We start from the raw sequence: 26016 nt of genomic DNA, 5'->3' as shown, positions 1-26016 counted from the left end.
TATTGAAATGTATTCCTGTAGGTTTAGCGATGTCGTTGTTTCGTAAATAAGAGAAATATTCACGTGAACGATCTTCTAAGAGGCAATCTGTTTGACCAATGTGTAACATACCATATTTTTACAGACCACACAACATATTAAGCTTGATGAAATGTAAGAGAATGACTGTTGTATTTAGAATTTTGCATTAGGGCCAAACACGGTTATTGTGGTGTTAACATATTGACAGGTGACACAATTCTTTCTGTGGCGACAGGACGCTCCATAGTTCACACAAGGGGAAATTTTTTGAATGATACTGTGGAATGGAATGTTTCTGAAATTTTTATCATGTCTATAACTGATCAGATAATGTTATTTAAAACTTTTGGAAGTTATAGGATCGTCAGTGAGGATATTGAAGTTTTGTTTTATGATCTGGGCAAATTTAGAGATGAGTGGTAAGTAAAGAAAAAGATATTCGAGAGCTTGTAGTTTTCAGTTTAGGTTTTAGGTTGTATTCTCGAGTTTCAGAATGGATGACTTTTTCGTAGGAACGAATGACAACGAAATTTTTCATATCTTCCGATTTTGACTCCTAATGGATTAGTGGTCTGCGGAATCTGTGCAGCCTTAAAATTTGGAATATGAAAGTGACTGAAATGTAGGACGTGGATGGAAAGAGTTGTAACGGATGTAAAGAATAGTCTGAACATGAAGTAGGTTTGTAATGCATTGATGTTCATAAATGATGATCCTCAGTGGAAATAAGAATATCTAAAAGGCGTAAGAGCTTTAAGGAAACTATTCATGTGCAGGTGAGTGCAGGATAGAAAGAAGAAACAAAGTGTAAATATTAACTTAAGTCGCACACGGGCGTGTGCTGGCTACACCAACAATGTCATCAACACAGTGATTGTAAAGAGTAGAAAGTATTCCTTGATAAGTGGAGAATATCCAATTTTATATATAAAATATTAAAGCATAAAAAAGTCTCGTGTTTGTTCCCATAGCAACACCTTTTATTTGGTGGTAAAATCTGCTATCAAATGAAAATCTGTTCACGGTTAATATAACATTGGCAAAACGTAAAAGGACACACGTGAAATGAGTTACAGAACATCGAAGATCCAGGTAATGTTTGAGGGCATTCGTACCATCGCCACAGGGAATTATGTGTAAAGTGTTTGTATGTCTATGATAAATATGTAATATTTACTACTAGAATACTGAAAGATGTTGAAAGTTTAGATGCAAGACTCATGTGTGTTATATAACTGGGAAGAAACAAGGCAAAAGGCTCAAGACCGTCATGAAGAAAACACGAAATCAATTCAGTGAGGCTGTTACAGGCAGAAATAATAAAGCGACCATGTTTTTCTGGTTTATGAATTATAGTAAGAAGGTAAAATTACGTGGTTCTGTGATTGCGCTAACATTACTGCGCCACCTTTATTAGCAGGTTTAATAATGTCTTGCCGTTTAGAAAGTGTTATCTCTATTTGAAAAATGTTATTCCATACACGTATTCATTCTCCCATTGATTTTATTTTCCTACATTGTTGCTTATACTCATGTTCTATTTTTCTTTATATTAAATTACTTTAATTTATAATATTTTTCACATTTTACCGAATAATTTATTAATCGTATTATTATTTTTTATTATTGTATATCACTTCTCTTAGCTCGTTTGTGGCTCAAGAATTTGTTCTTGAGCTTTCGAGCCATGTGCTACTTGTTCCTTTTCTTTTACCCTAATTCTTCTATTAACGGCGTCGTTTTCACTAGAAACCCGATGAAGGGCTTTTGCCTGAAACGCTACTTTAGTGTTTGTTTTTGAATTTTATGGAAAGTTACACGAGGGCTCTCTGCGCTAGCCGTTCCCAATTTAGCAGTTTAAGACTAGAGGGAATGCAGCTAATCATCACCACTCACCGCCAACTCTTGGGTTACTCTTTTACCAACGAATCGTAAAAATGATCGCACATTATAACGCCACCACAGCTAAAAGAGCAAGCATGTTTGGTGCGATGGGGGATTTTAACCTGCAAAGCCATTACCTTAGCGCTCATTAATAAAGTTGTTTTAATTTGGTGATCTTTCACTATTATTATTTTTGTTCATCCTAATGAAAGTATCTTTTCCTTGTGTAAATCAGCTAAATGTTTACATTTAACTTGTTATAAAAGTCCTGAGTATGTTCAGCGAGTATGATCTCTAAACCTCTGTTGTTGTTGTTTTTTAGACTTTTGGAATCAGACTCAAAGTCATTGAATTCCTTGGTTCAGTCTCACTCCCGGAAGTCTTCTGATACCAGTTTAATCTCTGTCCAGTCTTCCCAAAGTCATCAAACCATAGCACTGGAAAATGAACAACTTGAAGAAAATGCTAGCTTAACTTGGAGGAAGATACTGAATGAGTGGGATTATCACACAAAGAAAAATAATTTATTTATTAAAGTAAGTGGTTTTAATGTTTCTTAATGAATGATACGAGTAACTCTTTCTTAAGTTTGTTTAAAGCTCTGTCCATCTGTTTTTAAGTGTTGTAAGTCCGGATACATACCGCTGTTCCAATAAGATTAACACCTTTTTATATATCTTTTTATAATGCTTCAGATGCTGAACTTAACTGAGATTGAAAGTGTAAAGGTACATTAACTATAAATGTATAAAACAAAGGTATAATTTCTAAAACATTTATTATATGGCCACCTCAAAACATTAATGACAAATTTATCTATGGCATTCAGATCTACTTCTTGGGCATCTCCGTCATTGAGTACCTTCTTTCTGACACGTTTGTGAGTTTGAGCTGCACTGTAATCAACATCTGGTAGTACTTCCTTTGCAACTGCATCAAATCTTTCAAAGTCATCCCTTAAAGCATGTAGTTGGTCAACTAATGACCCGTACAGATCTGCACGTTTTTAAGTTCACATCCTCATTTTGTAGAACTTGACTTGCTTTATGAAACTTTTGCAAAATCTCATCCCACATGATCAATATAAAAACAAATTCCAGCTCTTGCAACTTATTTGCAATACTGTCTGCTTCTATTCTAGTGTCTCCCTTTTGTGACTGGTCTTCAACTAGACACCCTAAAGCTTCCAAAATCTTAAAGAAATACTTCAAAATTGCTGTTGTTGCCATTGCATGTGTCTCCCATCTGGTATCAGAAAGGGATTTTAACACACTTTAATTTCCAAGACAAGCTTTAAAAATATTTCACCGGCTGGTTGATGCTGAAAAAAAAATGTATAGAGCAAATGCATTGTAGAGAGAAAAATAACTGCCACTTGACAGCAGACAACAGCACTTCGGCCTACCAGATTTAGTGAATGGGCTGCACAGGATACATATATGACAAACTTATTTTCTTCTAAAATTCTTTGCTGCATCCCCTTATAACACCCAGACATGTTAGAAGTATTGTCGTTAGACTGACCCTCCACATTTTGAAAAATTAAGTTTGCAAACTTCTCGTAAGTACTGCAATACCTGGTTTGCCATTTCCTCACTAGTATGGCTTTCCAGTTCCAGAAAGGTTAAAAAGCGTTCAATAGGCTGCCCATCTTTTAAGTATCGAAGTAAAACACTTAACTGATCTATATGTCATAGATCCGGTGTCGAGTCAACTGACAAGCTAAAATAACTCGAAGAATTCACTTCATCAACAATGAACGCGTGGACATTCTGAGCCATTGGTTCAATGATTTCTTCACAGTTCGTTGTGGACAAGTAAGAAGGATTTCCTTTTCCAGAATTTCCATATTTCGAAACGTGCCCTGCTGAAAATGGATCGAAATAACTTATGAGCTCAAGCAGCCCTAAAAAATTCCCATTCTGCAGTGAACCAAATTTTTCATCCATTTCTCAAAAAGCCAGGCCACGTTCAGCTAGCATACGAATAACAGCTACTACATGCTCCAAGACATGTTCCCAGTAATTGCACTCTTCTTTAATTTATTTTTCCATCTCTTGTCGCAAGCCTAAACCTTGTCTACGAGTTAAGTATGTTAGCATAGAGTCTTGGTTTTGTTTGTTTGTTTTGAATTTCGCGCAAAAATCTGCGCTAGCCATCCTAATTTAGCAGTGCAAGACAAGAGGAAAGGCAGCTAGTCATCAACACCCACCGCCAACTCTTGGGTCAAATCTGCACTAGCCATTCTAATTTAGCAGTGCAAGACAAGATGAAAGGCAGCTAGTCATCAACACCCACCGTCAACTCTTGGGCCACTCTTTTACCAACTAATAATGGGATTAACTGTAATATTATAACGCCTCTACGGTTTAAAGGGCGAGAATATGACGGGGATTCAAACCTTTTCTACCTGGCCACCTTGAGCCTCGGTGAGTAGTGCTTCTTTCATGATGATCAATTGCAATAGTATTTCACCAGTCACTGAACCTTTCTCTTTCAACAAAACGTGAGGAAAATTTAGGGGCAAAAAGTTTACAAACAAAGCAGTAAACTTACCCTGTTGATAATGAATACAATAACCATTCTCTCTTTTATCGTTCACCATTGGCTTTTACCCCAAAGAAACGTTTTTGCAAACAGTATCTCGTTGGTTTGCCACTACTGAAAGTCCAACAAGATTTGCCAAATTGTGGTGTTGACAGTCAATGGGTCCACAAGCAATCCAATAAGCCATATCAGCAGCAGAGAAATCGAGCCACAACCCTGGATCTTTTGCTTTAGTTTCTTCGCCTTTTGTAGACTGAAGCATTTCAGCAAAATCCAGTAGATTTTCATTTTCTGCAATTATTTCAACTTCAGACTGTCTTGTAGAGCAACCTGCATCAACATTAACACTAGAGATATCAGGAGAACTCTCAGGCAAAGTGAGATCAGTTGTGAGACTTGTGCCAGTTGAGCCAGCCAATGACACCTCAACGTCATCATAATGTTCTCACCTTTTAGTGAAGAAAGTGGTACTTGTAGGTGTGGAGCTTGGTTCAACTTCAATCTGTCAGAGTCAGACGAAGTACAAGTGACTTCTGATGGCGGAAATAGCTTTTTATTTGGAATATCATATTGTGTAAGTTGAGTGAAAAAATGAGTCAGCTTTCCAGTCTTGACCACTAAATCCAAAGCCTTTTGTTGGTTCTATTTTGCCAGTTTCCTCTTTTGTGCATCACTTAATTGAACAAGTTTCATCTTGCAGTGTGAAAATTACAGAAACGAAAATACAAAAAACCCAAAAGATTATGGATCATATATAGTTATAATTATTAGAAAAACACTGAAATTTATAAAAAGAAACGTTTATAAGACAGTAAAACATACAAAACTCTAGGTTTACATTTAAATAAAGATTGTCAGCAAGTTATCCTAGGACCTAGGTCCATCAGCACATAAACATGAATTAATAAATACATTCACTGATTTGCTACATCCTGATTGGTTAAAAACCATTCGAGACTTGCTTCAATCCATTCTAGAAGAATTAGGTTTCAGTCATTGCAAAAGTTTCATTAAGGTTATTTCTATGGTAGCTGTATCCAAGAAGCAATGACAATGGTAACATGCAAATCCATTGTGGGCCAAAAAGTATTCCAAGACAATTTGCGATCAGCAACACATATTGCAGTAGCCTATATACACAGTAATCATTCTGTACTGGTACACATACATAACATATAATCAATTGTAAATTGTACTGCACATTAAACTACTAAAGACTGAGTTAGGCCTAAGGTAGAGTACCTTAATGCTAATCAAATATCTGAAGAATGAGTTGTAACCTTAACTTTGAGCTCAGTTTAGCCGTGGGGACTTTCGATGACCCAACAAACCATATATCAACAAAATAGGCGTATGTCTGAAACTTAATGTGCATACCTGGATGCGAACGCAAATTCAAAACGACAACCTTAAATTGGGAATAGTCCACTTCATTATTCCAGGCTACTGTAACGTTTCCAGTGTACTTACACTAAACTAGTTACAGTATTTAGGCCTAGCGTTATTGTTACTCAATTCTCAAATAACACTAACGTTGGGCCTAATACTAATACATTACAACTAAGGCCACTAACGTTAAGCCTAGTACTCAGTACTAACCTTGCTCACATGAACTTGTTTAGTTGATCTTTTTTCTCAAACATTCCTAAATTGATTTTGTTCATTTGTCGGTTCTTTACAGTATCTTTGTATGACCATAGTGCCACAGTACCGTAATACTACTAGTAGTATGGCGTATATATAACAACGTTAATAATCATGTTCAGTGATATCGAGAAACCCACTTGTAGAGAAAAATATGTTTGTATAAAAAGCTCGTTTGGGTTGAGAAAAATGTTTACGTAGAGGAGCGAACACTTTCTTCCGTCATCGTCAGGTTCACAAAGAAAGGAAAAGATAACTGACCGGAAGCTGACCACATGTTTGAAAGGGGTTGTTTAACTGAGTGTAGGAATGTAGAGGACGTGCTTAGATGTTTGAATATATAATTTTATATTATTTATTTTATTATTATTATTTATTATATTATTTTTAATATAGGTATAAAGGTGTTCCTTTGTATTGGTTTATTTTGGGCTTGAGTTGTTGTATAAGTAAGGCTTCTTTAATTTTGCATTTGTTTATGTTTGTTTCTTTATTTATTGTTTGAGTGTTTTCTATAGTTATGTTGTGTTTATTTGACTTACAGTGTTCGAAAACGTGTAAAGGTGACTTTTTATGTTCTTTGAATCTGGTTTCCATTTTTCTACTTGTTTCTCCAATATAGAAGTCGTGGCAGGCCCGGCATGGCCAAGCGTGTTAAGTCGTGAGTTCGAATCCTGATCGCACTAAACATGCTCGCCTTTTCAGCCGTGGCGGTGGGTGGTGATGACTAACTGTCATTACACTGTCTTACACTGCTAAATTAGGGGCGGCTGGCGCAGATAGCCCTTGAGTTGCTTTGCGCGAAATTCAAAACAAACCAAACCAATATCAACAAAATACGTTTTACAAAAGCACCAGCGTACCTTCAAGTATTGTTGCAATCGAATTTTGAAAAACCTCGCCGAGAGACAGTTATATATTTTTGATTTCTTACAATTAGTATATTATAAATCTCGGAAGCTATAACTGTGGTTAACGCTTACTACTCGGGAAACGACAAATATTTGACCAGGTACGTTTATAGATTTCGAACATTACGAACCATTTAACTTTGAAGAATTAACTTCGAACAATAGTATTTCAACGAGGACATTAGACATCTTCGTCGGTGAAAAGTCAGCTTGTAAACAGTATTAGAGCAGTCAAAACTCTTAAGTGAACTGTATTGTTATCAACTCGAAACTAATTCGCTCATCGTGAACCGCCGATAAAATATTCAATTCCAGACCAGACAGAAGATTCAATATTGTTTTTAAGTTTGTTAAACTTTTGTATATAAATCATTATTTGTAATAACTGGTATTATAAATTGTATTTTTATTTTTGTATTAAAATATATTTGTGTTAAGAAATAAAAATATGTCTATCAATCAGTTGGCACACATCATAAATTTGTTACATCTCTACAATTAATTAACTTCTAAGTTTATATTACAATTTAACTTAGTTTCAGGCTTTTTGAAATCGCAATAAGTAACAATTGTATAATATATCGGAGACTCGTTTGAGATAAATTATAATACGTAACAATATGTACTTCGTCAGCTATTTTAAATATTCAAATTGAATAAAACTCACAAACTCATACTAGTTTGTGTGAGTGCGGAGTCACCAATTGAGATAGACCTAGTCAACATAGGGAACAAATATAGACACAGGGCCAAAGTATTACACATAAAATCTTCATCTATGCAAAGGATTAAAATGTTTTACAATCCTTTACATTTTTTTCCTAGAAGAGATCCCCTGATTGTTTTGGTCATTATAAATTACCATATCTCTTGAAAATCCTAGTGCAGCCCATATAACTACATGTGAATCCTTCTTTTTTGCTAAAATAATGCACATATATGACTGATTTTTAACTGATATAAAAGTTTCAACCAATTTAAAATATTTTTAAATGAAAGTATGTTTTTTACTTATTGTCTACGTATTTGTTCTATAATAGAGATAAAAGTTGACATTCAGTTATAACTTTATATTGGAATAAATACAAACAGTTAGTTTAACATGTTTAAACAACAATATTCTCTTTTTTTTGTTTTTTTGTTTTCTAGGAACATGTTAGAAAGGGAATTCCAAGTCACCTCCGTGGGATAGTTTGGCCGTTGCTATGTAATGCACAAAACGATGCAGCTAAGAAAAAGTATAGTGAATATATCATGAACTCTTCTCCATGTGAAAAAGTAATTCAAAGAGACATTGCACGCACTTACCCAGAACATGAGTTTTTCAAAGAGAAAGATGGACCAGGTCAGACAGGCCTCTTCAATGTGATGAAAGCATACTCAATCCATGATAGTGAAGTGGGATACTGCCAAGGAAGTGGCTTCATTGTTGGTTTGCTTCAGCTGCACGTGAGCATTGTTTAATATTTTACACCACAGGTGACAAATAGTTCATCCTGTGAGGTTGCATGAACAAAATTAATAGGAAGCATGATTAGTTGAGTGAGCTAATAATTGTAAATTGTATAATATATAAGAATGCCATGAAGATTGAATAAACAAAAAAGAAATTACTGAACATTAAAAATGTAGAAAACAGTATCTTTCCTAGTTGAAGATTTACTTGTTAAATATTCGAAGATATACCAGTGAGAAAAAGTTAACATTATCTAAAAAAATATACGAAAAATAAAGACACTGAATTCGTGTTCTTTATGACGAAGAATTAATGATATCTATATTTGTCAAATATTCAAACGACTTATTTCACAAACAGCTTGGAGGTGAGGGACTCATGTGGTCTATTATGTACAGATAGCAACTGAAGTGATTTGTGTTTTATTTAGCACAGATTTGTATAACTGGCTATGTCTGTTGTGCTCACATTTGATATCAAGTTTAGTTTTTTAGTGTTATAATCCTACAGACAACTAAAGTTAGCATATGTTTTTGAATGTTAATGCAAAAGTGTCATTCCAAATAATGATTTACTAAAAATCATAATATTTATCATTTTCGCATTACTTAAAGGTGTGGATGTAATGAGTGATGCGATGGTCGTTAAATAGCAGGCTTATAACAGAAATTAAACTTTATTTAAGTAAAGTTTGACCCTTACACATAACAAATATGTAACATGATAATGCAAATAGTGTTAAACAGGTCTCAGGACACATGCAAGTTATCACAATATTTGTGATATTTTGGTTAGACAAGTACTCAATTGTTGATTGCAGGATATGTTGTACTGGTACCAGTTTTTGTCTGTTTTTTTTTGTTTTTTTTACTAATATCTAGCTGATCTTGATTATATTGTAGTGATATTTTAATTTATACAGTTTGCATTTTTGCGTTTTCGTGAAACGTTGTAATTTTAGATACTTACGGCTAAGTTAAACAACAACCGTAATATTCGGAATTACGTGAAATAAGTATGTACATAAGTAATAAAAAATGAAAACGTAAAAACGTGGACTTTCCTTGTGATGTGTTGGGTTTTAAGTTGGCTTATCCAGTGAATTTGTAAAAAAAACAACATATTTTTTAAGGTTTTTGTTGAACTATGTATAACTAGTGAGATATGAAGTGAAAATTTCTTTGAAGGGGCAGAAGGTGGTCAAGCGTTATTAAATGGAGAAAAAATAATTTTTCTTTTTGCTTTTATAAATGTCTGTTTCGCCTTTTTAATTATCAAAAAAGCCAAAATTATCTCGCTGTTTCTTTGCAAATCGTCATTGTAGTCTAGTGGTGTTTCAGACTACCAATAACAAAAAATATATCCAAAGCCTCATCTTCCTGGGTCCCCCGCGTGTACAGCGGTAAGTCTACGGATTTACAACGTTAAGATCAGGGGTTCGATTCCCCTCGGTGAGCTCTGCAGATAGCTCGATGTGGCTTTGCTCTAAGAAAAAAACACACACATATCTTACTACATATACTTCTTCTGCTCAAGTTACATTTTAAGTAAATCCTGCTATCCATAAAATATTAATGTTTACATATGTCAGATGAAGTCGCAATATCAGAAGAATTTTGAAATCTTAAAACACCAAATCGGCCAGACGGTTAAAGCGTTCGACTCGTAATCCGAGGTTCGCGAGTTCGAATCCTCTCACTCCCAACATGCTCGCCCTTTCAGCCGTGGGGGCATTATAATATGACAGTTAATCCTACTATTCGTTGGTTAAAGAGTAGCCCATAAGTAAGCGGTGGGTGGTGATGGCCAGCTGCCTTTCCTCTAGTCTTACACTGCTAAGTTAGGGGCGGCTAGCGTAGATAGCCCTTGAGTAGCTTTGCGCGAAATTCAAAACAAAGCAAACTCCAAATCTTGATATCTCACATGGGGTGGTAGTAGAGCTTTGGTTGGAGGTGGGGCCTGTAAAGATATAAATTCTAAGTATGGTAGTGGTGCATATTGCTAAATAACTTACCATGATAAAAGGGGGAAGTAATCCACTTCAGTTTCAGTAAAATAATTCCACAGAACTCTCTCTTAGCTCTTTTCACTATATCTATACAATTATTCATCTGAGAGTTTCAGGCTTTTACAAAGCACTTTCATTCTCTTTCTCCACAATATCTATATTCAAATCATAGTTCTACTATTCTTTCAAATAGTATAACATAATGATTGATTCTTCTGAACATAGCTAAGAAAGTTAAAGGGTAGTTGAGTAACGTAACAGTAAATGAATAGTTATACAGGAGTAATTTTGTAACTTAAAAGAAAGCTGAGTATGAAATTTGGCATAGAAGATTACACAGTAAATAACATTTATATATAATATTAATAGAAAAGTTAGGAAATAGGGAAAATAATGCTTTACAGTAGAAACAGTATGTTGGTGATTATCATTTGATTTAACTGTGATTGTTCACAGTTATATGATGTATAAAAGGAATGTTGATATTTTGTAGAAAAAGCAGAGTAGAACTCCATAGTGATGCTTGATTAAAGAAATTTGAATTATGAAGAGAGACTTAAAAACTTGGACTTGCACTACAGCACAGAAAAAAAACTATTTGCATCAAACATGATTGTGTACAGGGATGATTATGTTGTAATTAGGGAAGCTTAATCTAGACATATTTCTGGGCAAAATTACTTATCTAGTTGTTATGGATCATATCCTACAGAGTGGTTTGTCTGTTGACTCTGTATGTAGTTATAATTGTAAATAAATGTGGTTAAGCATTTTTTATATGAGTGATAAATTGTAATGTTTATATACAAAAAGTTGTAATAAAACATTTGTTTGATCAAGCAAAAACATATATATGCAACATCTTTGATATGAGACACGTGACAAATTTTCAACATGACTGATTTAAAATTTCTCAGATGCCAGAAGAAGAAGCATTTGCTGTCTTGTTGAGGCTGATGGAAGACTACAGACTGCGAGAGATGTACAAACCCAGCATGGCAGAACTTGGCTTATGTATGTACCAGCTAGATGCTATAGTGCAGGTAATATTTCTTTTTTTTTTTTTTACAGGACTTACTAGAGGTTTAAGAACTACATCATTTTCAGTTTATGTCTGACTCTTCTAAACTGCAACACCCATGAGACAGAACTTTGATTTCACATTGTATCCTCTTTTAATATTACATATATGGAAAGAACCTTAGTGGAAGGGATGTTAATTTCTTTCTACTTTTAGCAACACATATCTGTAACATAATTGCAATAGCAATAACACAACATACACATTAGCTGTATTGGATTCAGTAAGTAGATGTTATTGATTTTGTTTTTTAGCTCTGTGAGTCTTAATGCTGAAAGCTTTACACATTCACTTCTATGTGCCAAATGTCTTGGTTCTATCTTTCAATTGGATTATACGTCAATCAAGAAAATTTTGTAAAATCTAATATGCAAGACATCTATTTGATATCTTTCCATCAGAAAATAAAAAAATTCTCTGTTTTTCCTAATTTTTTTGGTATATATTTTAATTTCTTAGGCCAAAAAGTTGTTCTTCATCTTATTATATTAAGAAACATTAATTTCTAATAAATAGCATTATATTACAAAATTATGGTATCTTCTGTTGTTTCATGCGTAAGATTTATAATATAGATAGATTAAATAAGTTTGTTTTTACAATAAACTCCTTAGATCATGTATTTATAGCAACTATCATGCTAGATACATGTAACATATAAAGTTATGAATCTTCTAAGAGATTCTTTTTAACTTCTACAAGATATAAATTATATACAAAGTTAGCCCAAAGCAGGATATTTAAGGGTTAACTAGAATTCATGGTCTGTAAGAATTCTGTTTCTTTTGTTCACTCATGTGATTGAAATTTAATTTTGTTGAAAAATAGATAAGTTTTATTAATTAAAAATTTATGAAATACTAGCTGGCATACCAGTCCCCTGGACAGAAGTTATGTAAATTCATGATTAATGAAAGATTATTTTGGAACATTAAAAGTTGCCTCTCTTATATGTAATTGTAAAAAACTGCAAAACCCCAAATGTGAAACTGACAATTTGTATGTATTTCTCCATGGGTCAAGGAACAGTGAAATCAAATTTAGTTAATATTTCTCCTCAGGAGGTGAGATAATGGTATTAAAATACAAAACACCCATAAAAACCACACAGCTGAAAATTTGAATGTACCCTCACATGAACCTAATGAACTTCCACACCAGTTTTGGCGAAGATCCCTTCAAACCCTGTGAAGTAGTTACATTAATATACAACAGACAGTACTGTTATATTCATATAGATTTGATGTACAGATAGTTATGTACATTTCTTCATTTTTGTAATTTGCTGAAATTCTGAATAATTTTAAAAGAAATATTTGAATAGATACATCTAAAACATGATTAACTAACTGAAGATACATTTGTTGTTTTTTTTCATAACATATTTACATTCTACTTTTAAAAGAATCTAAAGACATTCAGGGTAATACCACAGAAAGAGTTTCAAGGTTGCTTTAAGGGAACTTATAAAATCAATTAATGCTTTAAGTAAATTAAGGTACAAAGTTTATTTAAAATTTCAGAAAAATTGTCATGTGACTCTTGTCCTTACAGATATTTTATCAATTAAACGAACAGTATCTAGTAATATTTATCTAATTTATAGTAATGTTAATGACAATCATTATCAAAACAAATTATGAAAAACATACAACATTTTTTACTAAAATCTTCAACTTGTTTTTTTGTTTTTTTAGGAACAGATTCCTGAATTGCATGTCCATTTTCAGTCACAGAATTTCCATACATCAATGTATGCCTCATCCTGGTTTTTAACCCTTTTCACAGCTGCTCTTCCACTACAGATAGCATCAAGGGTAATGGACCTGTTTCTTTCTGAGGTTAGTTTCAGTTTGTAGAAATACTATGCTGCTATAATGTGATTAGCTTTCTTGAATTTTTTCCACATCATGAGAACGATTTCTTAATTTAAAATTATATATTAGACCACTAGCCTATATGTAACTTCATTTGTTTAATTATTTCAAGTTTTATCTGCACTGGTGGAAGAGTTTTAGGTAAAAAAACTTATATCTGGTACATTAAATATTTGGTGTTTTTTAAAGTAGCCATGTCTCTGAAACTGATTCAAAATATTCCAAACATTTCATAACTTATGAGATGAAAGAAGAACATTTCATGAAGAGAATACAGATACAGTTAATTTTTCAATCATTATCAGTTTTTAACTGTTCTTTTAACTTCTAAAGCTTCTCTCTTGTTAAACCAACATACATTGGCTCTAATGCCAAGGGATTTTAGCAGAGATACAGTGGAGGAACATTAGAGGTTAAAAATTCTATATTCATAATCAGGGAACAGCAATTTAAAAATATTTTACAGAAAACTAATGCTTTTCAACTTAGAAACACAAGAACTCGTAAAGAGAGAACAGAATCTACTTCTGAAACTTAAACTCTAGTTGAAGTCAGTATGTTCTGTTTTTTTAAATATTTTTTCACATGTACTTATTTGTCTAATTCTTTAGGGTATGGAAATGGTGTTTCGCATTTCAGTTGCCATTTTGCAGTTCTGCAAAGAAGATTTGTTGCAGCTTAACATGGAAGGAATGCTTCGTGTAAGTGGTAGAAAGAAGCTCATTTACGTTTGTTCTTAACGAATTAATGATTGACTTTATTTGGTGTATTATAGAAATGGAAATAATATTTTACATTGTTAATAGATCAGTAATGAATGGTATGAACTGATTACAAACTACAGTGGGAAATTGGACATAATTTAACAGGCATAACTGGTCCTATTATCATTAGTGTAACCTATGGCTCCCACTGTCTCTAATGTTTTTACTTGTAATATACTGGTTGTATAGACCATACTGGTTTATCCAGTATCTCATGGCTCATATTGTTCTTATTGGTCTACTTCAAACCCTTGAGACTTATCATTTCTACCACAGGCTTCTACATTCAGTAACATAAGTGTCATTTTACACACGGTTCTGAATCATCAGTGAGTATTACTGCTTTTGTGGAATATTGTTGTATATTATAATATGAAAAATATGTAACAAAGGTCATACTTATACAAACAATTATTTTAGTCACAGTTTATAAATACGTATAATTCATTATTGTAAAACAGTTATAATTATAATAACCTGATCAAATGAGTACTAAGCCAACACACAATCTGAAGTTAGGTAACTTGTTCATTTTATATAGATATATAATCAAAAGAAATATTCTGGATGTGACATTTACAAACTTAGTGGCTGTTTTCAATAATAATTGGAACAGCATTCTTTTTCATCATTGTCCTGCAAATTTTATTATTATTCTGTATCTTTTCATATATGTATTTTCCATCTTTGCAACTATGGCTTCTAATTCATATATTTCTAAGTTCTTTTCTCAAAGCCAATTGGAAATACTCACATTTGAAGATACCAGATACAAACCTTAAAACATTCATTAACATAAAACTAAGACAGTTAAAAAAAAAACATGATATTAACTTCACCTTTATTAACACAAGATCAATTGTGTTTAACAGATGACAAGAAGACAAGCCAACATGTTCTAAAATTAATTAATTTTTGGGAGAAAATAAAATATCTGAAAGCAAACCAATAGAACATGCTAGTTTATGTCATAAAATATGTATACATGTTATGCATGTTATTCCATAATAAGTTAAAACCAGGTTATAACAAGCGTTAAGTGATTCTAATATAGTAAATAGACCCTCCAGGAATTCCATCACAAACTGTTGCTTTTCAGTAGTTCTAACAACAATTTGCAAGTTGTAGTTATTTATGTTCTACTGAAAAAAGATATAAAGTGGAAATGTATGCAATTTTTTGGCTATATTGTATTCCCACAAGTTATTTCACTTTTGACTTGTAGTAATGTATTCATGGGATATAACCTTGTTTTATGTACTGAACACTCCTTCTGTATAGTTTTCCATAAACTGACAAATCTGATATTCAGGCACATGCATACTTAAGCAGACCAAATGCACAGATGTCCAATAAGGCAACAACAGGCAAATTGACATATAGAGACAAACAAGATTACTTTGATTCCAGCTTCTTTGCCATTTTCTCCTGAAAATATCCATTAATTGAAAAGTAGCTGGAAACTTACGAACTTTAGACTTGTGTGGTTTATCAGCTTCTCAACCATGTTTATTATTTTATTAATGATAGATGGAAATATGACCATTTTCATAGCAAGGGTTTTTGAATTGGAGGGTTCTCCTATTCTTAATTCATTCTGCAAATAAAGATCTTGGCCTTCCTGATTGACAAGAAGTGATATTGCATCAAATATTCCAAGTTTTCAGCTTCATGAAATACACTTAACACTTTCATTCTTACAGCTCTTTCCTAATGCCACTGTATTAATGTTTCTCTTTAGAAAGATAAGTTACATATTTGTCAAATAACTCTTCAAGTTTATACATATGTTGTCAAACAATTTAATCTTAAAGGAAAAGATTTAATGATATTTCTATAAATTAGTTTAATACTTAATATATTTAGTTTGTGGAATCACCATACATCAGTTAAAAGTACAGACAGAGTAACTTAATATGCTTACTAATATTTTACTTAATATATTTAAGTTAAAGAATAATAACTTTAACATGTTTTGCTTAATAGTCTTTGATTATTTGATTGTTTCCTTTCTAGATTATGTACATTAATAATAAAGTGAAATTATTACTTTTCATATTGAAACTTTACAGGGTGTGAGTGAATAAACTGGTATATTGTAGTATTTTATCCAAACTGTATTTACCTGTAATGGTCATATAGTGGTTATTCACTAAAGTTTATTGTGCTGTAATATATACGTATATTATGTTAAAGAAAATAAAATATATTGATATTAATTAATCAACTTTAGTTGAAAAATAAGAAGTTTAGTTTCTGATTGAATTTCTTTACTTTGTTTTTAAATTAAGAGAAAAACATTCATGATATTTCCCCAAAAAGAATCACAAGGATGAAATGTTCTTGAAAAGTTTACAAATTTGGGTTTGTTTTAACAGAAATTAAAAATACTTTAGAGCATAAAATCAAGTGGTATGTTTCTAAACAAATGACTATTGGGCTTTCATAAAATGTTAAAACGTTTAAAAGTTTTGTAAAGGAAATAATTCAAGAATTTGTCAATATTTCAGTTAAATAACAATTAACGTTTTATTTTCTAAAATCTAATTTAATCTTTTTTTTTTGTTATTAGCTTGTATCATGCTGTGGTCTTAACTGCCATTTTCCTTTAATAATTTGAGATTCTGCACGCTATCTTTGGTACTTCCCTCCTCTTACTAGATTAACTATTGTCATTCAGTGCTACTTTCTGTAATGGAGAATTTCTATGGTGCATGTTACGTGCCATTAGCATCCCCTCTATTGGAATCCAATAATTTCAACATTTTTCTCATGTAAGTCTCTATGTGTCACCTATCTATCAATAATACATTCACGTGACATGCGTAACTTTCTCTATGCACTGTACTGAACTGTTAATTTTCATTATACAGTGCTTGAAATTGGAAGTTTTCTCTTTGATTCATGTTCGAGATTGCATTATTTGTTTAAGTGGTTTAATTCGGTATATTAATATTTTGGTTCACTTAACTTATTCTGGTCAGATTTATTCTTTGCTTTAAACGATCTTGCTGACTACAACAACATGAATTCTGCTGTTGGTGTCACTACTTCAGATGTCTCATGTCCGATAGGCACTTTAACACAAGTGTCAAGTGCTAGTGACCTGACAGGAGATTTGCTTTCCTTTTTTCATGTGGAGATTAAAAATTCTCAGTTTCAACTGCTATCTTTAGTTAAGGGTGTCAACAGCCAGTCCAGGTCCTGAGATCTTTAATGGTGTCAGTCCCTGCTTCATTCCATTTCTTAACTTTTGCCGATTTTTGATAAAGAAAATTTAGGTTACAATATTCTTTTTGTATCAATGAAAATATAGCTTTTTCCACTCACAGTAAGCTTACAAGTCTTGTATGTCAGTAAAGCTAGAGAGTGTCATTAAGTCTGTAATATAGAAAAGAAATAATTATTTAAAATTTGCTTTAATTTTTCATAATGCCACAATCTTACTAACAAAAATAAATATCCCAAAATCTTGGCCCCTTAATATACCCCTAAACAACTGCCCCCTCTAGTTAGCCCTGTTTCCAGGCATTGTCCCCTTCCTCATGTACTTGTGGAACCTAGGCAGGCCAACATGGACTTTTCTTGCCTGGTTCCACCTCCTGATTTTACTTGCCCTTCCTGTACCCTATCTGAGCATTCTGTTTGACCTTTCTCAGTTTATTTCCACTTCTCGGGTATGTGTTATTTTATTCCTTGCTCCAATATATCTTATAACCAACGAATGTCCTTCATTGCTACATGAACATCTTTCCTAACTATATTTGATTTTTCCTTGTGCCTCCTAATGTTAGGGTACATTTTGTACAACTTGCCTCTTGGTTGAACTATGGTGATAATGTACGTAGTCACACACTACCTTTACATCTATCAACTCTGGTATTTATCAGGTCGAGTGTTCTTATCTCAACCAACAACTGTTTGTATAAGTTTTACTGAATCAAATACTGTAGCACTGTTCACTACTTTCTATTTTTGAAAACAGTCTCTTATATACACTTCTTTGTGTGAGTGACATGTGAATGTGTAAAGCTAAAAATGCCCCTTTGTGACTCTCTTAGCCATTTTCATGTCTCAGGGCACCATCTCATTCTTTCAAAATAAGATTCCCAAGATGTAAGTTGTATATTTAGTCTGCTGAATGTTTTTATATTTTTACATCGAAATACAGTTTGTTACTAAACTTGATAAATTATAATGGAATTCTGTAGAATCGATATAGTAAGTTAGGATTTATTGGTTATTCAAATATGTATGTAAAAACCTAGTAACATGTATGTCATATCCTCCAAGTGAAAGTTCTTAAGGCTTAACAAGTTCTGAAAATAAACTAAGCATAAATGTCATAACAGGAAGAGATAATATCAGTCAAAACACAGCCAAGACAGGTCGCATTATAAAGATTAAAGGACAGTATCACATATTATTTGACACTGTAACATGAGTGCATGTGTGCCACATCATTGTAACTTCTGTATTGTTAGTCAAGCATGAATGGAAATTCAATATAATAAGAATAATACATAAAAAAATCTATAATGTTATGAGATTTAAGTTATTTGGACTAAACGTTTGTGTTTTCATGTTAAAATTTGTTGTCATTTTAGAACGAAAAGCATAATTTATATTTCCTTGAGGTGAGTCAAATTGACAAACCTCCTATAGTTAGTGTTTGTAAAAATTAAAAGTTTTACTGAAAACAAATGTTTGAAATGTATTTATGAGATTTTTGAGATTATGAAAGTAATATTTAAGGTTTTTTGGACATAGAATAGTTTTTAATCATGGCATGAAAATCACTTTGCACTTGGACCAGCAACATAACAGACTCAGTATTTTCACAAACAAATTTTTAGTAAAAATACTTCATTAAAAATTCTGAATCTTTGTACATAAAAGACTTAAAATCATTAGTAAAAGTATACCAAATCTTGTGAAAATACACCTAGAGCATTAAAGTTCTAGTATAAGTGCTTAATGTATGTAAATGTGTACACAAGCTCATATTTTATACTGAGACAGTCACAAAGGGATTAATTGGATCATGCTCTGTGGCAAGTGGTGTTTGAATCAGATATATTTTAACCTAAATCCAATTGTATGTTGTGTTGAATCATGCTTTATTTCCATGGCTATACATACACATGTTTGAGATGGAGTGTTTTACAATACTGCTTGTAACTGAATAACCTTGCGATATTTGCTTTATAAGTTGGCTTATCTCATATTGTACCACAATTGTACTTCATGGGTAGAGCAGAAGGGAATGGCTGCTTATTCCTGCTACATTGTGGTTAAATAAATTGGTATGATCTGCTTTTTGAAAAAGTTTCATGTTCACCCATTAGATGCACTTCAATGTATTCTCATCTTTCTTTCTTATAGTGGAGTGTGGGAGTTCTTACCACTTATCAGTTTCAAGTCACCAATGTGGTTGACTGTGGGGGCACCCTGCTTGATGAACTCCACATAAGATGTTTATGGGCTGGTTTTAAAGTGAGCCAATTAACACAAGGTTTTGCAGAGGTTTTGGGTTCATCTTCCTCCTTCACTTTTTCTTTCAGTGTTGTGGGTCACAGTAGAGACAGATGGGACTATTTTAGTTCTATTCTTGGGTCTCCTTCATTTTCTATTGTTACATGTATGTGTTGCCTTTTGGTTGGTCCTGAACTGGTTTGTAGTTGGAGGAGTTGACTGCATGCAATAGAGTTCCTTTTGATAGCAGATGTCACATTTCTGGATTGTCATATCACAGGTTATCTTCTGTAACACCCAGGAATCAAATTGGTTATAAGTTTCCAGTTCTTGGATTTGAGGTGAAGTTGTTATTATCCTCATCCTATCCTAGCAATGGATGTTGGTACCCATTGAAAAGGATTTGGATGTAGTTAACTTGCTGAGTATGGTCTGGCATCTCGTACCTACTCTACATCATGGGATGAAGTCTCATTTATCCACTTTTGTAATGGTGGAATTGCATTACTATATGTTTGTCTGGTTAGGATCACTTAGCTACTGCATTCTCTCCCATTAAGATGTGCTCCATCTCATTTTCCATCATGAATTTTACACATTTTTTACTGGGTGAAGAGCAAGCATAGCTGGATCTGAAGTGGAATAATTTTTCTCTCCAGATCTTTGAATCAGACTCTCATCTACAGAGATATCTTTTTGACACTTTGGGGGATGTCCGTTTTGCACCAACTTCTCCACTAATCAGTGTGGAATTCTAGCTAACCTTTTGAGTGGTGAGATGTAAGAGTATTAGATGTTTTTACTGAAAATGTATTTCTGATAGGTGCTTCCCTCCATTCATCTGATAGGTGCTTCCCTCCATTCATCTGATAGGTGCTTCCCTCCATTCACACTTTCCACTCTTCCTCCCCACTTATTTCACAAGTGCACTTATGCTCCTATTGCTGAACAGTTGACATATGGTTATTTGCAGGAGAGACATGTTGGAGTCATTTGATTCCAATTGGGAGGTGCAGAAGACTTATGGCATGTGCAGTGAAAACATTTACATATAGAGGGTAGCACTGAACGAGAATAGCTAATCTTGTGATAACAGGAAAGTGCCTTTCAGGAATACATCTTCAGTGTAGGAAAATTATAGCTTTCCAACTGTTAAGATATCTTAGTTTTTTTCAGTACTTTCAGAAAGAGATGCCTTCAAAGTGTGAGACAGATCCAGACTATTTGGTTTCCATGGCTCTTCAGGTCAAGTACAATAGTAAAAAGATGAAAAAGTGAGTGTAATTATATTGTAGATGTTTTCAGGATTGTTGAGTACTTCATTTGTGTGCAAAATTACAAGAAAAAGCTGTATTATATTTTCATGATTTTTATAAATGACAAACGCTACCAAAAATAGTAAATATTACTGTGAATATATCATTGGGCTATTATGAAGTTAAGAGCTTCTGGAATGAAAACATATCAAACAATTAACTTTCACATCATGCATATGTTTGAGAATAATACAATAAGTACTTAATTTAGTTTTAGACAAAATTACAAATAATATTTTTTTGTGTGAAAATATATATGGCATTCCGAAGTTAATGTTTTTGTCTCGTTTAATATAATTGTCCTATACTTCCAAACTGTGACCTTTGTGTAATTAGATTTATTGTATTAATTAATTGTGCAACTGTATAAAAATGGTTAATAATTTTGAAGGTTTAAAGTTTTTTAAATGATTCACTTTAATTAAAGGATATTTTTTATTGTTCTCGTTTCATAGAAAAACTCTTATGATATTTTCCCTAAAAGAAAAATGTCTTATCATGTAAAGTACACACAACACAAGTTTCAATATTTGTTTTACAAGTAAGTTGCAGTTGAGGAAACTGATAAACAACTGAAGGCAAACATTCACTCTACACTAGAACTACTTATAAGGTATGCAATATAAATATTACACAGCATACCACACTTCCTTCTTAGCTGTTTAATAACTGAATTGCATAACAAAATATCCTATCTATTGATGCATAGGTACACAAACTCGTATTTACCATGTTTATGAGTTAACTAAAATAAAATATAGAATAAAACATTTCTCTCATAACAATCACAACAGATTTACATGAAACAAAACAGGTCATAGATATGTACTGTATATAAAGTGTGAACATTATATTATATGAATATTATTATAAATTCAGTCTACATAGGATTTTCCTGGAATGCCCTGATATTTGGTACTCTGATTGACTTTCAGGTACAAGTTTCTCCATTTTCTCTCTTCTCTTCTTTGCCAGTAGCTTTTTTTGCCTTACTTATGTTGCTTTTTTTCAGCATCTCCAGTGGGAACCATATCATCTGCTCAAAGCATCAACATTACTGTTATTATTGTCAGAATGAAAGCACATTTTATAATAATAGGTTGCTAAAGTTAACATCTGGCTTTGTAGACATGCAGATTCCAAGTAAGGTATACTTTTGCTTTAGGAGAACAAAGTCATGAGAGGTCTCTAATTTGACACAAGAGTAAAATGAAAACCATACCAGTGCTGGTGAAAGTTGCAGACTCTGAAAACACAAGCTAAATATTCCTTCTCAATAACACTGTAGTTGCACTTGAATGATGAAAAAATATATGAAGTGTAAGCAATTGGCTTTCAATCAATCCATTCAATAAGATAAAGTTACTTTTATGACATAGACCAATGCACCACAACATGCACAAACTCTACCAGAATCACAATGCAATAATAATAATTGCACAGAGCACAACACACTCTTAAACATCATCAAAGGTTAATTGTTCACTGTTTGTCCATTTCCACTTAATATCCTATTCATTGGCTCAGTGACAGTGGCAATACCAGGTAAGAATGTAAAATAATGGTTAAAGAGTCCTTGGAGTTACTGTAACTCTGTAATGCTGATCCATGCAAAAGCATTCTTTACTACCTAAAGTTTCCCATTGGTCAGATAGAAATATGCTGTGTAGCCTTTCTAACCAGGTACTCAATTTATGGTGTGTAAAACATTTCTTTCTCAGATGAAGTAGTTTTGGTGATACTTGTAGATTAAAAACCTGTCAAAAGGAATTCCCAATACAAATTTCATGACACATTCATCATAGGACCCTCCAACAAAAAGGTCAGGCAGTTATTGTGAGAGTGAATTCTGCATGAGAGGTGGTTATACATTACTGGATTACTCAGTCTTCATCCAGTTAAATATTTTGGCATGAATTTGACATGTATATGAAGTAACTTACTGATATGACTGTTGTTAGATTAATAAGAATGTGTTTCTAATTAATTATAGACAGTGGAGAGTGAGATGACAGCTTATATGTTATGTAGATAGGTTGTAGAAATTTTAAAATATAAAAGTATCACCAAAGTAATGTGAAAAAGGGATATTAAGAAGAGAAATATAATTTTCACAAACAGTTGTTAAGTTAGGTTTTTACCAGTTAAAGAAATGTGTTTTAAAAACCACCAGAAATTATATAAATGGATAAGAGAGAAACCAATATAGGTTACAGTCTGATTGATAAGAAAATCCAAGCAGTAATAAACATGTTGAAACACATAAAGTATTACAAAAATAGTATTAAAAAAAGGCTACTAGAAAAAGGTAAATAATAAATTTAAATAGTTAAAAGAGAAAATTAGAAATATTTTCAAAATGAGAGTAAATTATGTAATAGAAGAAAGAATCCATGTATGAAGTAGAAGCCTAACCTATTCTATGATTTACTACGCTGTTCTCTCTGCAGTAGAGGTCTGGCATGGCTAGGTGGTTAAGGTGTAAGACTTGTAATCTGAGGGTCACGGGTTCAAATCCCTGTCACACCAAACATTCTCACCCTTTCAGCTATGGGGTCATTATAATGTTATGGTCAATCTCACTATCCATTGGTAAAAGAGTAGCCCAAGAGTTGGCAATGGATGGTGATGACTAGCTGCTTTCCATCTTGTCTTACACTGGAAAATTAGGGACGGCTAACACAGATAGCCCTCGTGTAGCTTTGCACAAAGTTCAAAAACAAATAAAACAAGCAAACTTTCTGCAGTGGACCATATTGCTTAGCTGGATCACAAGTTCTCATAATTACTGTGAGCATACTGCTTGGGAGAGTAAACTAAAGAAATAAAGTGATGCTAAGAATGTAGGATTGGTGGTAAAGAAGTATGTATAACTATATTAGGACTTTCATTGTGGTGGAGTGTAAACAGTTTTTAAGTTTTGATGTAAAGTTCTTTACTGACCACTAGTAATCTAAAGTATTTTAGGTATTTGTATCTTTCCAGTTGACTAATTATTGTTATGCAGTGGACAAGCTGTAGTTTATTAAAAGTGTAACAAATCACAGAATAAATAAGGCATATAAACCATTCAATTTTTCTTTCTTCTTTCACTTAAATCACACATTTTGGTAAAGAAAAGAAAATTCACAAATAAATTACCAGCTAGTCCACTGAATAATTAATAATTAATACTGATGGTATAATCCCACATTATACAAATATCTAAAGAATTATAAATATAGCACTTATCTCACATACTTAAAATGTAGAGGTGCACTTTTCTATAAATCCTATGTTAAAATTCTGTCACAACATGTCTTTCAAATAGTATCATTTTTGTAGGCTTGAGAAAGACTACACAACCTTAAAAGTGAAAGAACATGAAGAAATAATTGAAATGAAGGTAAGAGATTAAAGATTTTTTAATCTAAAACATCGTAAATGTTACTGCTTACTTGTTTATTTCTTAACACCAATATCATCTTATTACCAAGTATGCTGTTATGGATACTTAAATGCATCTAATAATCTGAGTTATTGTTAACTACTGTTGAAATAGGCTCTTTAGCAGGATATTAAAAATATTTTGAGAAAAATTATTAATAAACGAATGTACTCAGATAAATATGTGTACTTGTATAATAGTAAAAAAAATGTATACAAACTTTTTAAAGAGTATAGAAAAATCTTGATAAAAATGAAATAAAACGCTATAGCCCAAGTTTGCCCTTGAAGAAGAAAGGTCCATCTTTCGAAAGCACTCAAGTTATAGGGTTTCTATTTCATTTTTATCAAGACTTGTTGGATCTACATGTTTTTAGAAAATCTTGAATACTGATGCATTATATGACATATTTACTTAAGTTAAACCTTTCTTTAGTTCTGTTTTATTTTTGTTTTAAAAACAGAAACTACGGACAGAGAATAGACTGCTGAGGCAGAGAATAGAAAATCTAGAGCAGGTGAGTTGAATTGTATAAAACATTATCAACAACATTTCATGTTATAACGTTTTGTGTTTTTTTTAATTGTTCAACAGTATAAAGGAAAGTATTTGGAACACTAGAATATAGATGGTATAAATATAAATATACTTGCACTGGGGAAGAAATCTTTATAACCTCGACTCCTTATATATGTTATTATAAAATTTGATAACTGTATCATGGTGAGATAGTAACATGGTCTACCACATTAACATTAGATATTAATTGAAAAATCTGTAAATTTTTTTATGCAAAATGAACTTACTGAACTCTTACACAAACTATACAAAAGTGGACATTTGTATATTGGCTTTCTCATTTATTTGAAATTAGAGTTTTTTCTAATTTCTAGGTTTTAAGTGAAAGAGTTTTGAAATTACTCATTTGGCAATTTCAATTTTCATATTATTGCTTCCATACCTTAGTTGTAGGTCTACTTTAATTTTATTAGTTTATGATGAAGATTGAAGAAAAAATTAAGATAAAAATTTAGTTGACATAAATTATGTTTCTTTTAGGCCATCTTTACTGAAACACTTTTTTTTTTGTCATGACATTCACTGAAAGACCCTTTTCATGGTGTATGCAACTTGCTAATGTAAGAGTAATATAAATTAGTTTTTCCTGCTTGAGAAGAAGTATATGCATTTATAAGTTACTACTATGAGTGTCACAGTCTCTCATTGGATAAATCATCATGTGTGTGTAACTATTTGAATGTGTTGTTATTGGAATTTAAGCTGTTTTTTATCAAAACAGTTATAAAAATTATTTTTTTTAATCTCATAAATGTCAGTGAAATCAATTAAGCTGTATTTAAAACAGAAAACCAAAAGGAAAATGCAGAAAATATCATACTATTTTATATACCTGTTTTAACTCCATGCTCTTTTCTAATGTTTTTATTGGTATTTTCAACACCAATGACACCTTATGGATCATGCAGGTTCATCATCCAGGTCAGGGGATCCTAGGGTTAAGGTTTAGTCATCTCAGTTTTTTAACTACTGATGAAAGAGAAGACAGCCAGTCAAGAGTAAGAAATAATGACTGGCTACCAATCT

At 32.5% G+C, this 26016-nt stretch overlaps 1 protein-coding gene across 2 annotated transcripts in view; it reads left to right on the top strand.

The window, feature by feature from the left end:
• The window catches only part of LOC143248887 (ecotropic viral integration site 5 ortholog-like), an 87666-nt gene that overhangs the window by 33731 nt on the left and 27919 nt on the right, over positions 1 to 26016 (top strand). For both annotated transcript variants that reach the window (XM_076497784.1, XM_076497783.1), the window contains exons 3-10: positions 2228 to 2441; positions 8157 to 8456; positions 11389 to 11514; positions 13250 to 13393; positions 14041 to 14130; positions 20845 to 20942; positions 24309 to 24369; positions 24875 to 24928. In XM_076497784.1, coding sequence (XP_076353899.1) covers positions 2228 to 2441; positions 8157 to 8456; positions 11389 to 11514; positions 13250 to 13393; positions 14041 to 14130; positions 20845 to 20942; positions 24309 to 24369; positions 24875 to 24928 — 1087 coding nt within the window. The remainder of the gene's footprint in view (positions 1 to 2227; positions 2442 to 8156; positions 8457 to 11388; positions 11515 to 13249; positions 13394 to 14040; positions 14131 to 20844; positions 20943 to 24308; positions 24370 to 24874; positions 24929 to 26016) is intronic.

The sequence above is a fragment of the Tachypleus tridentatus genome, chromosome 4 (assembly GCF_004210375.1).
Source record: "Tachypleus tridentatus isolate NWPU-2018 chromosome 4, ASM421037v1, whole genome shotgun sequence".
In the NCBI taxonomy this organism is placed as follows: Eukaryota; Metazoa; Arthropoda; class Merostomata; order Xiphosura; family Limulidae; genus Tachypleus; species Tachypleus tridentatus.
Note: the sequence above shows the minus strand (reverse complement) of the source record. Positions and strands in the feature narration are given on the sequence as shown.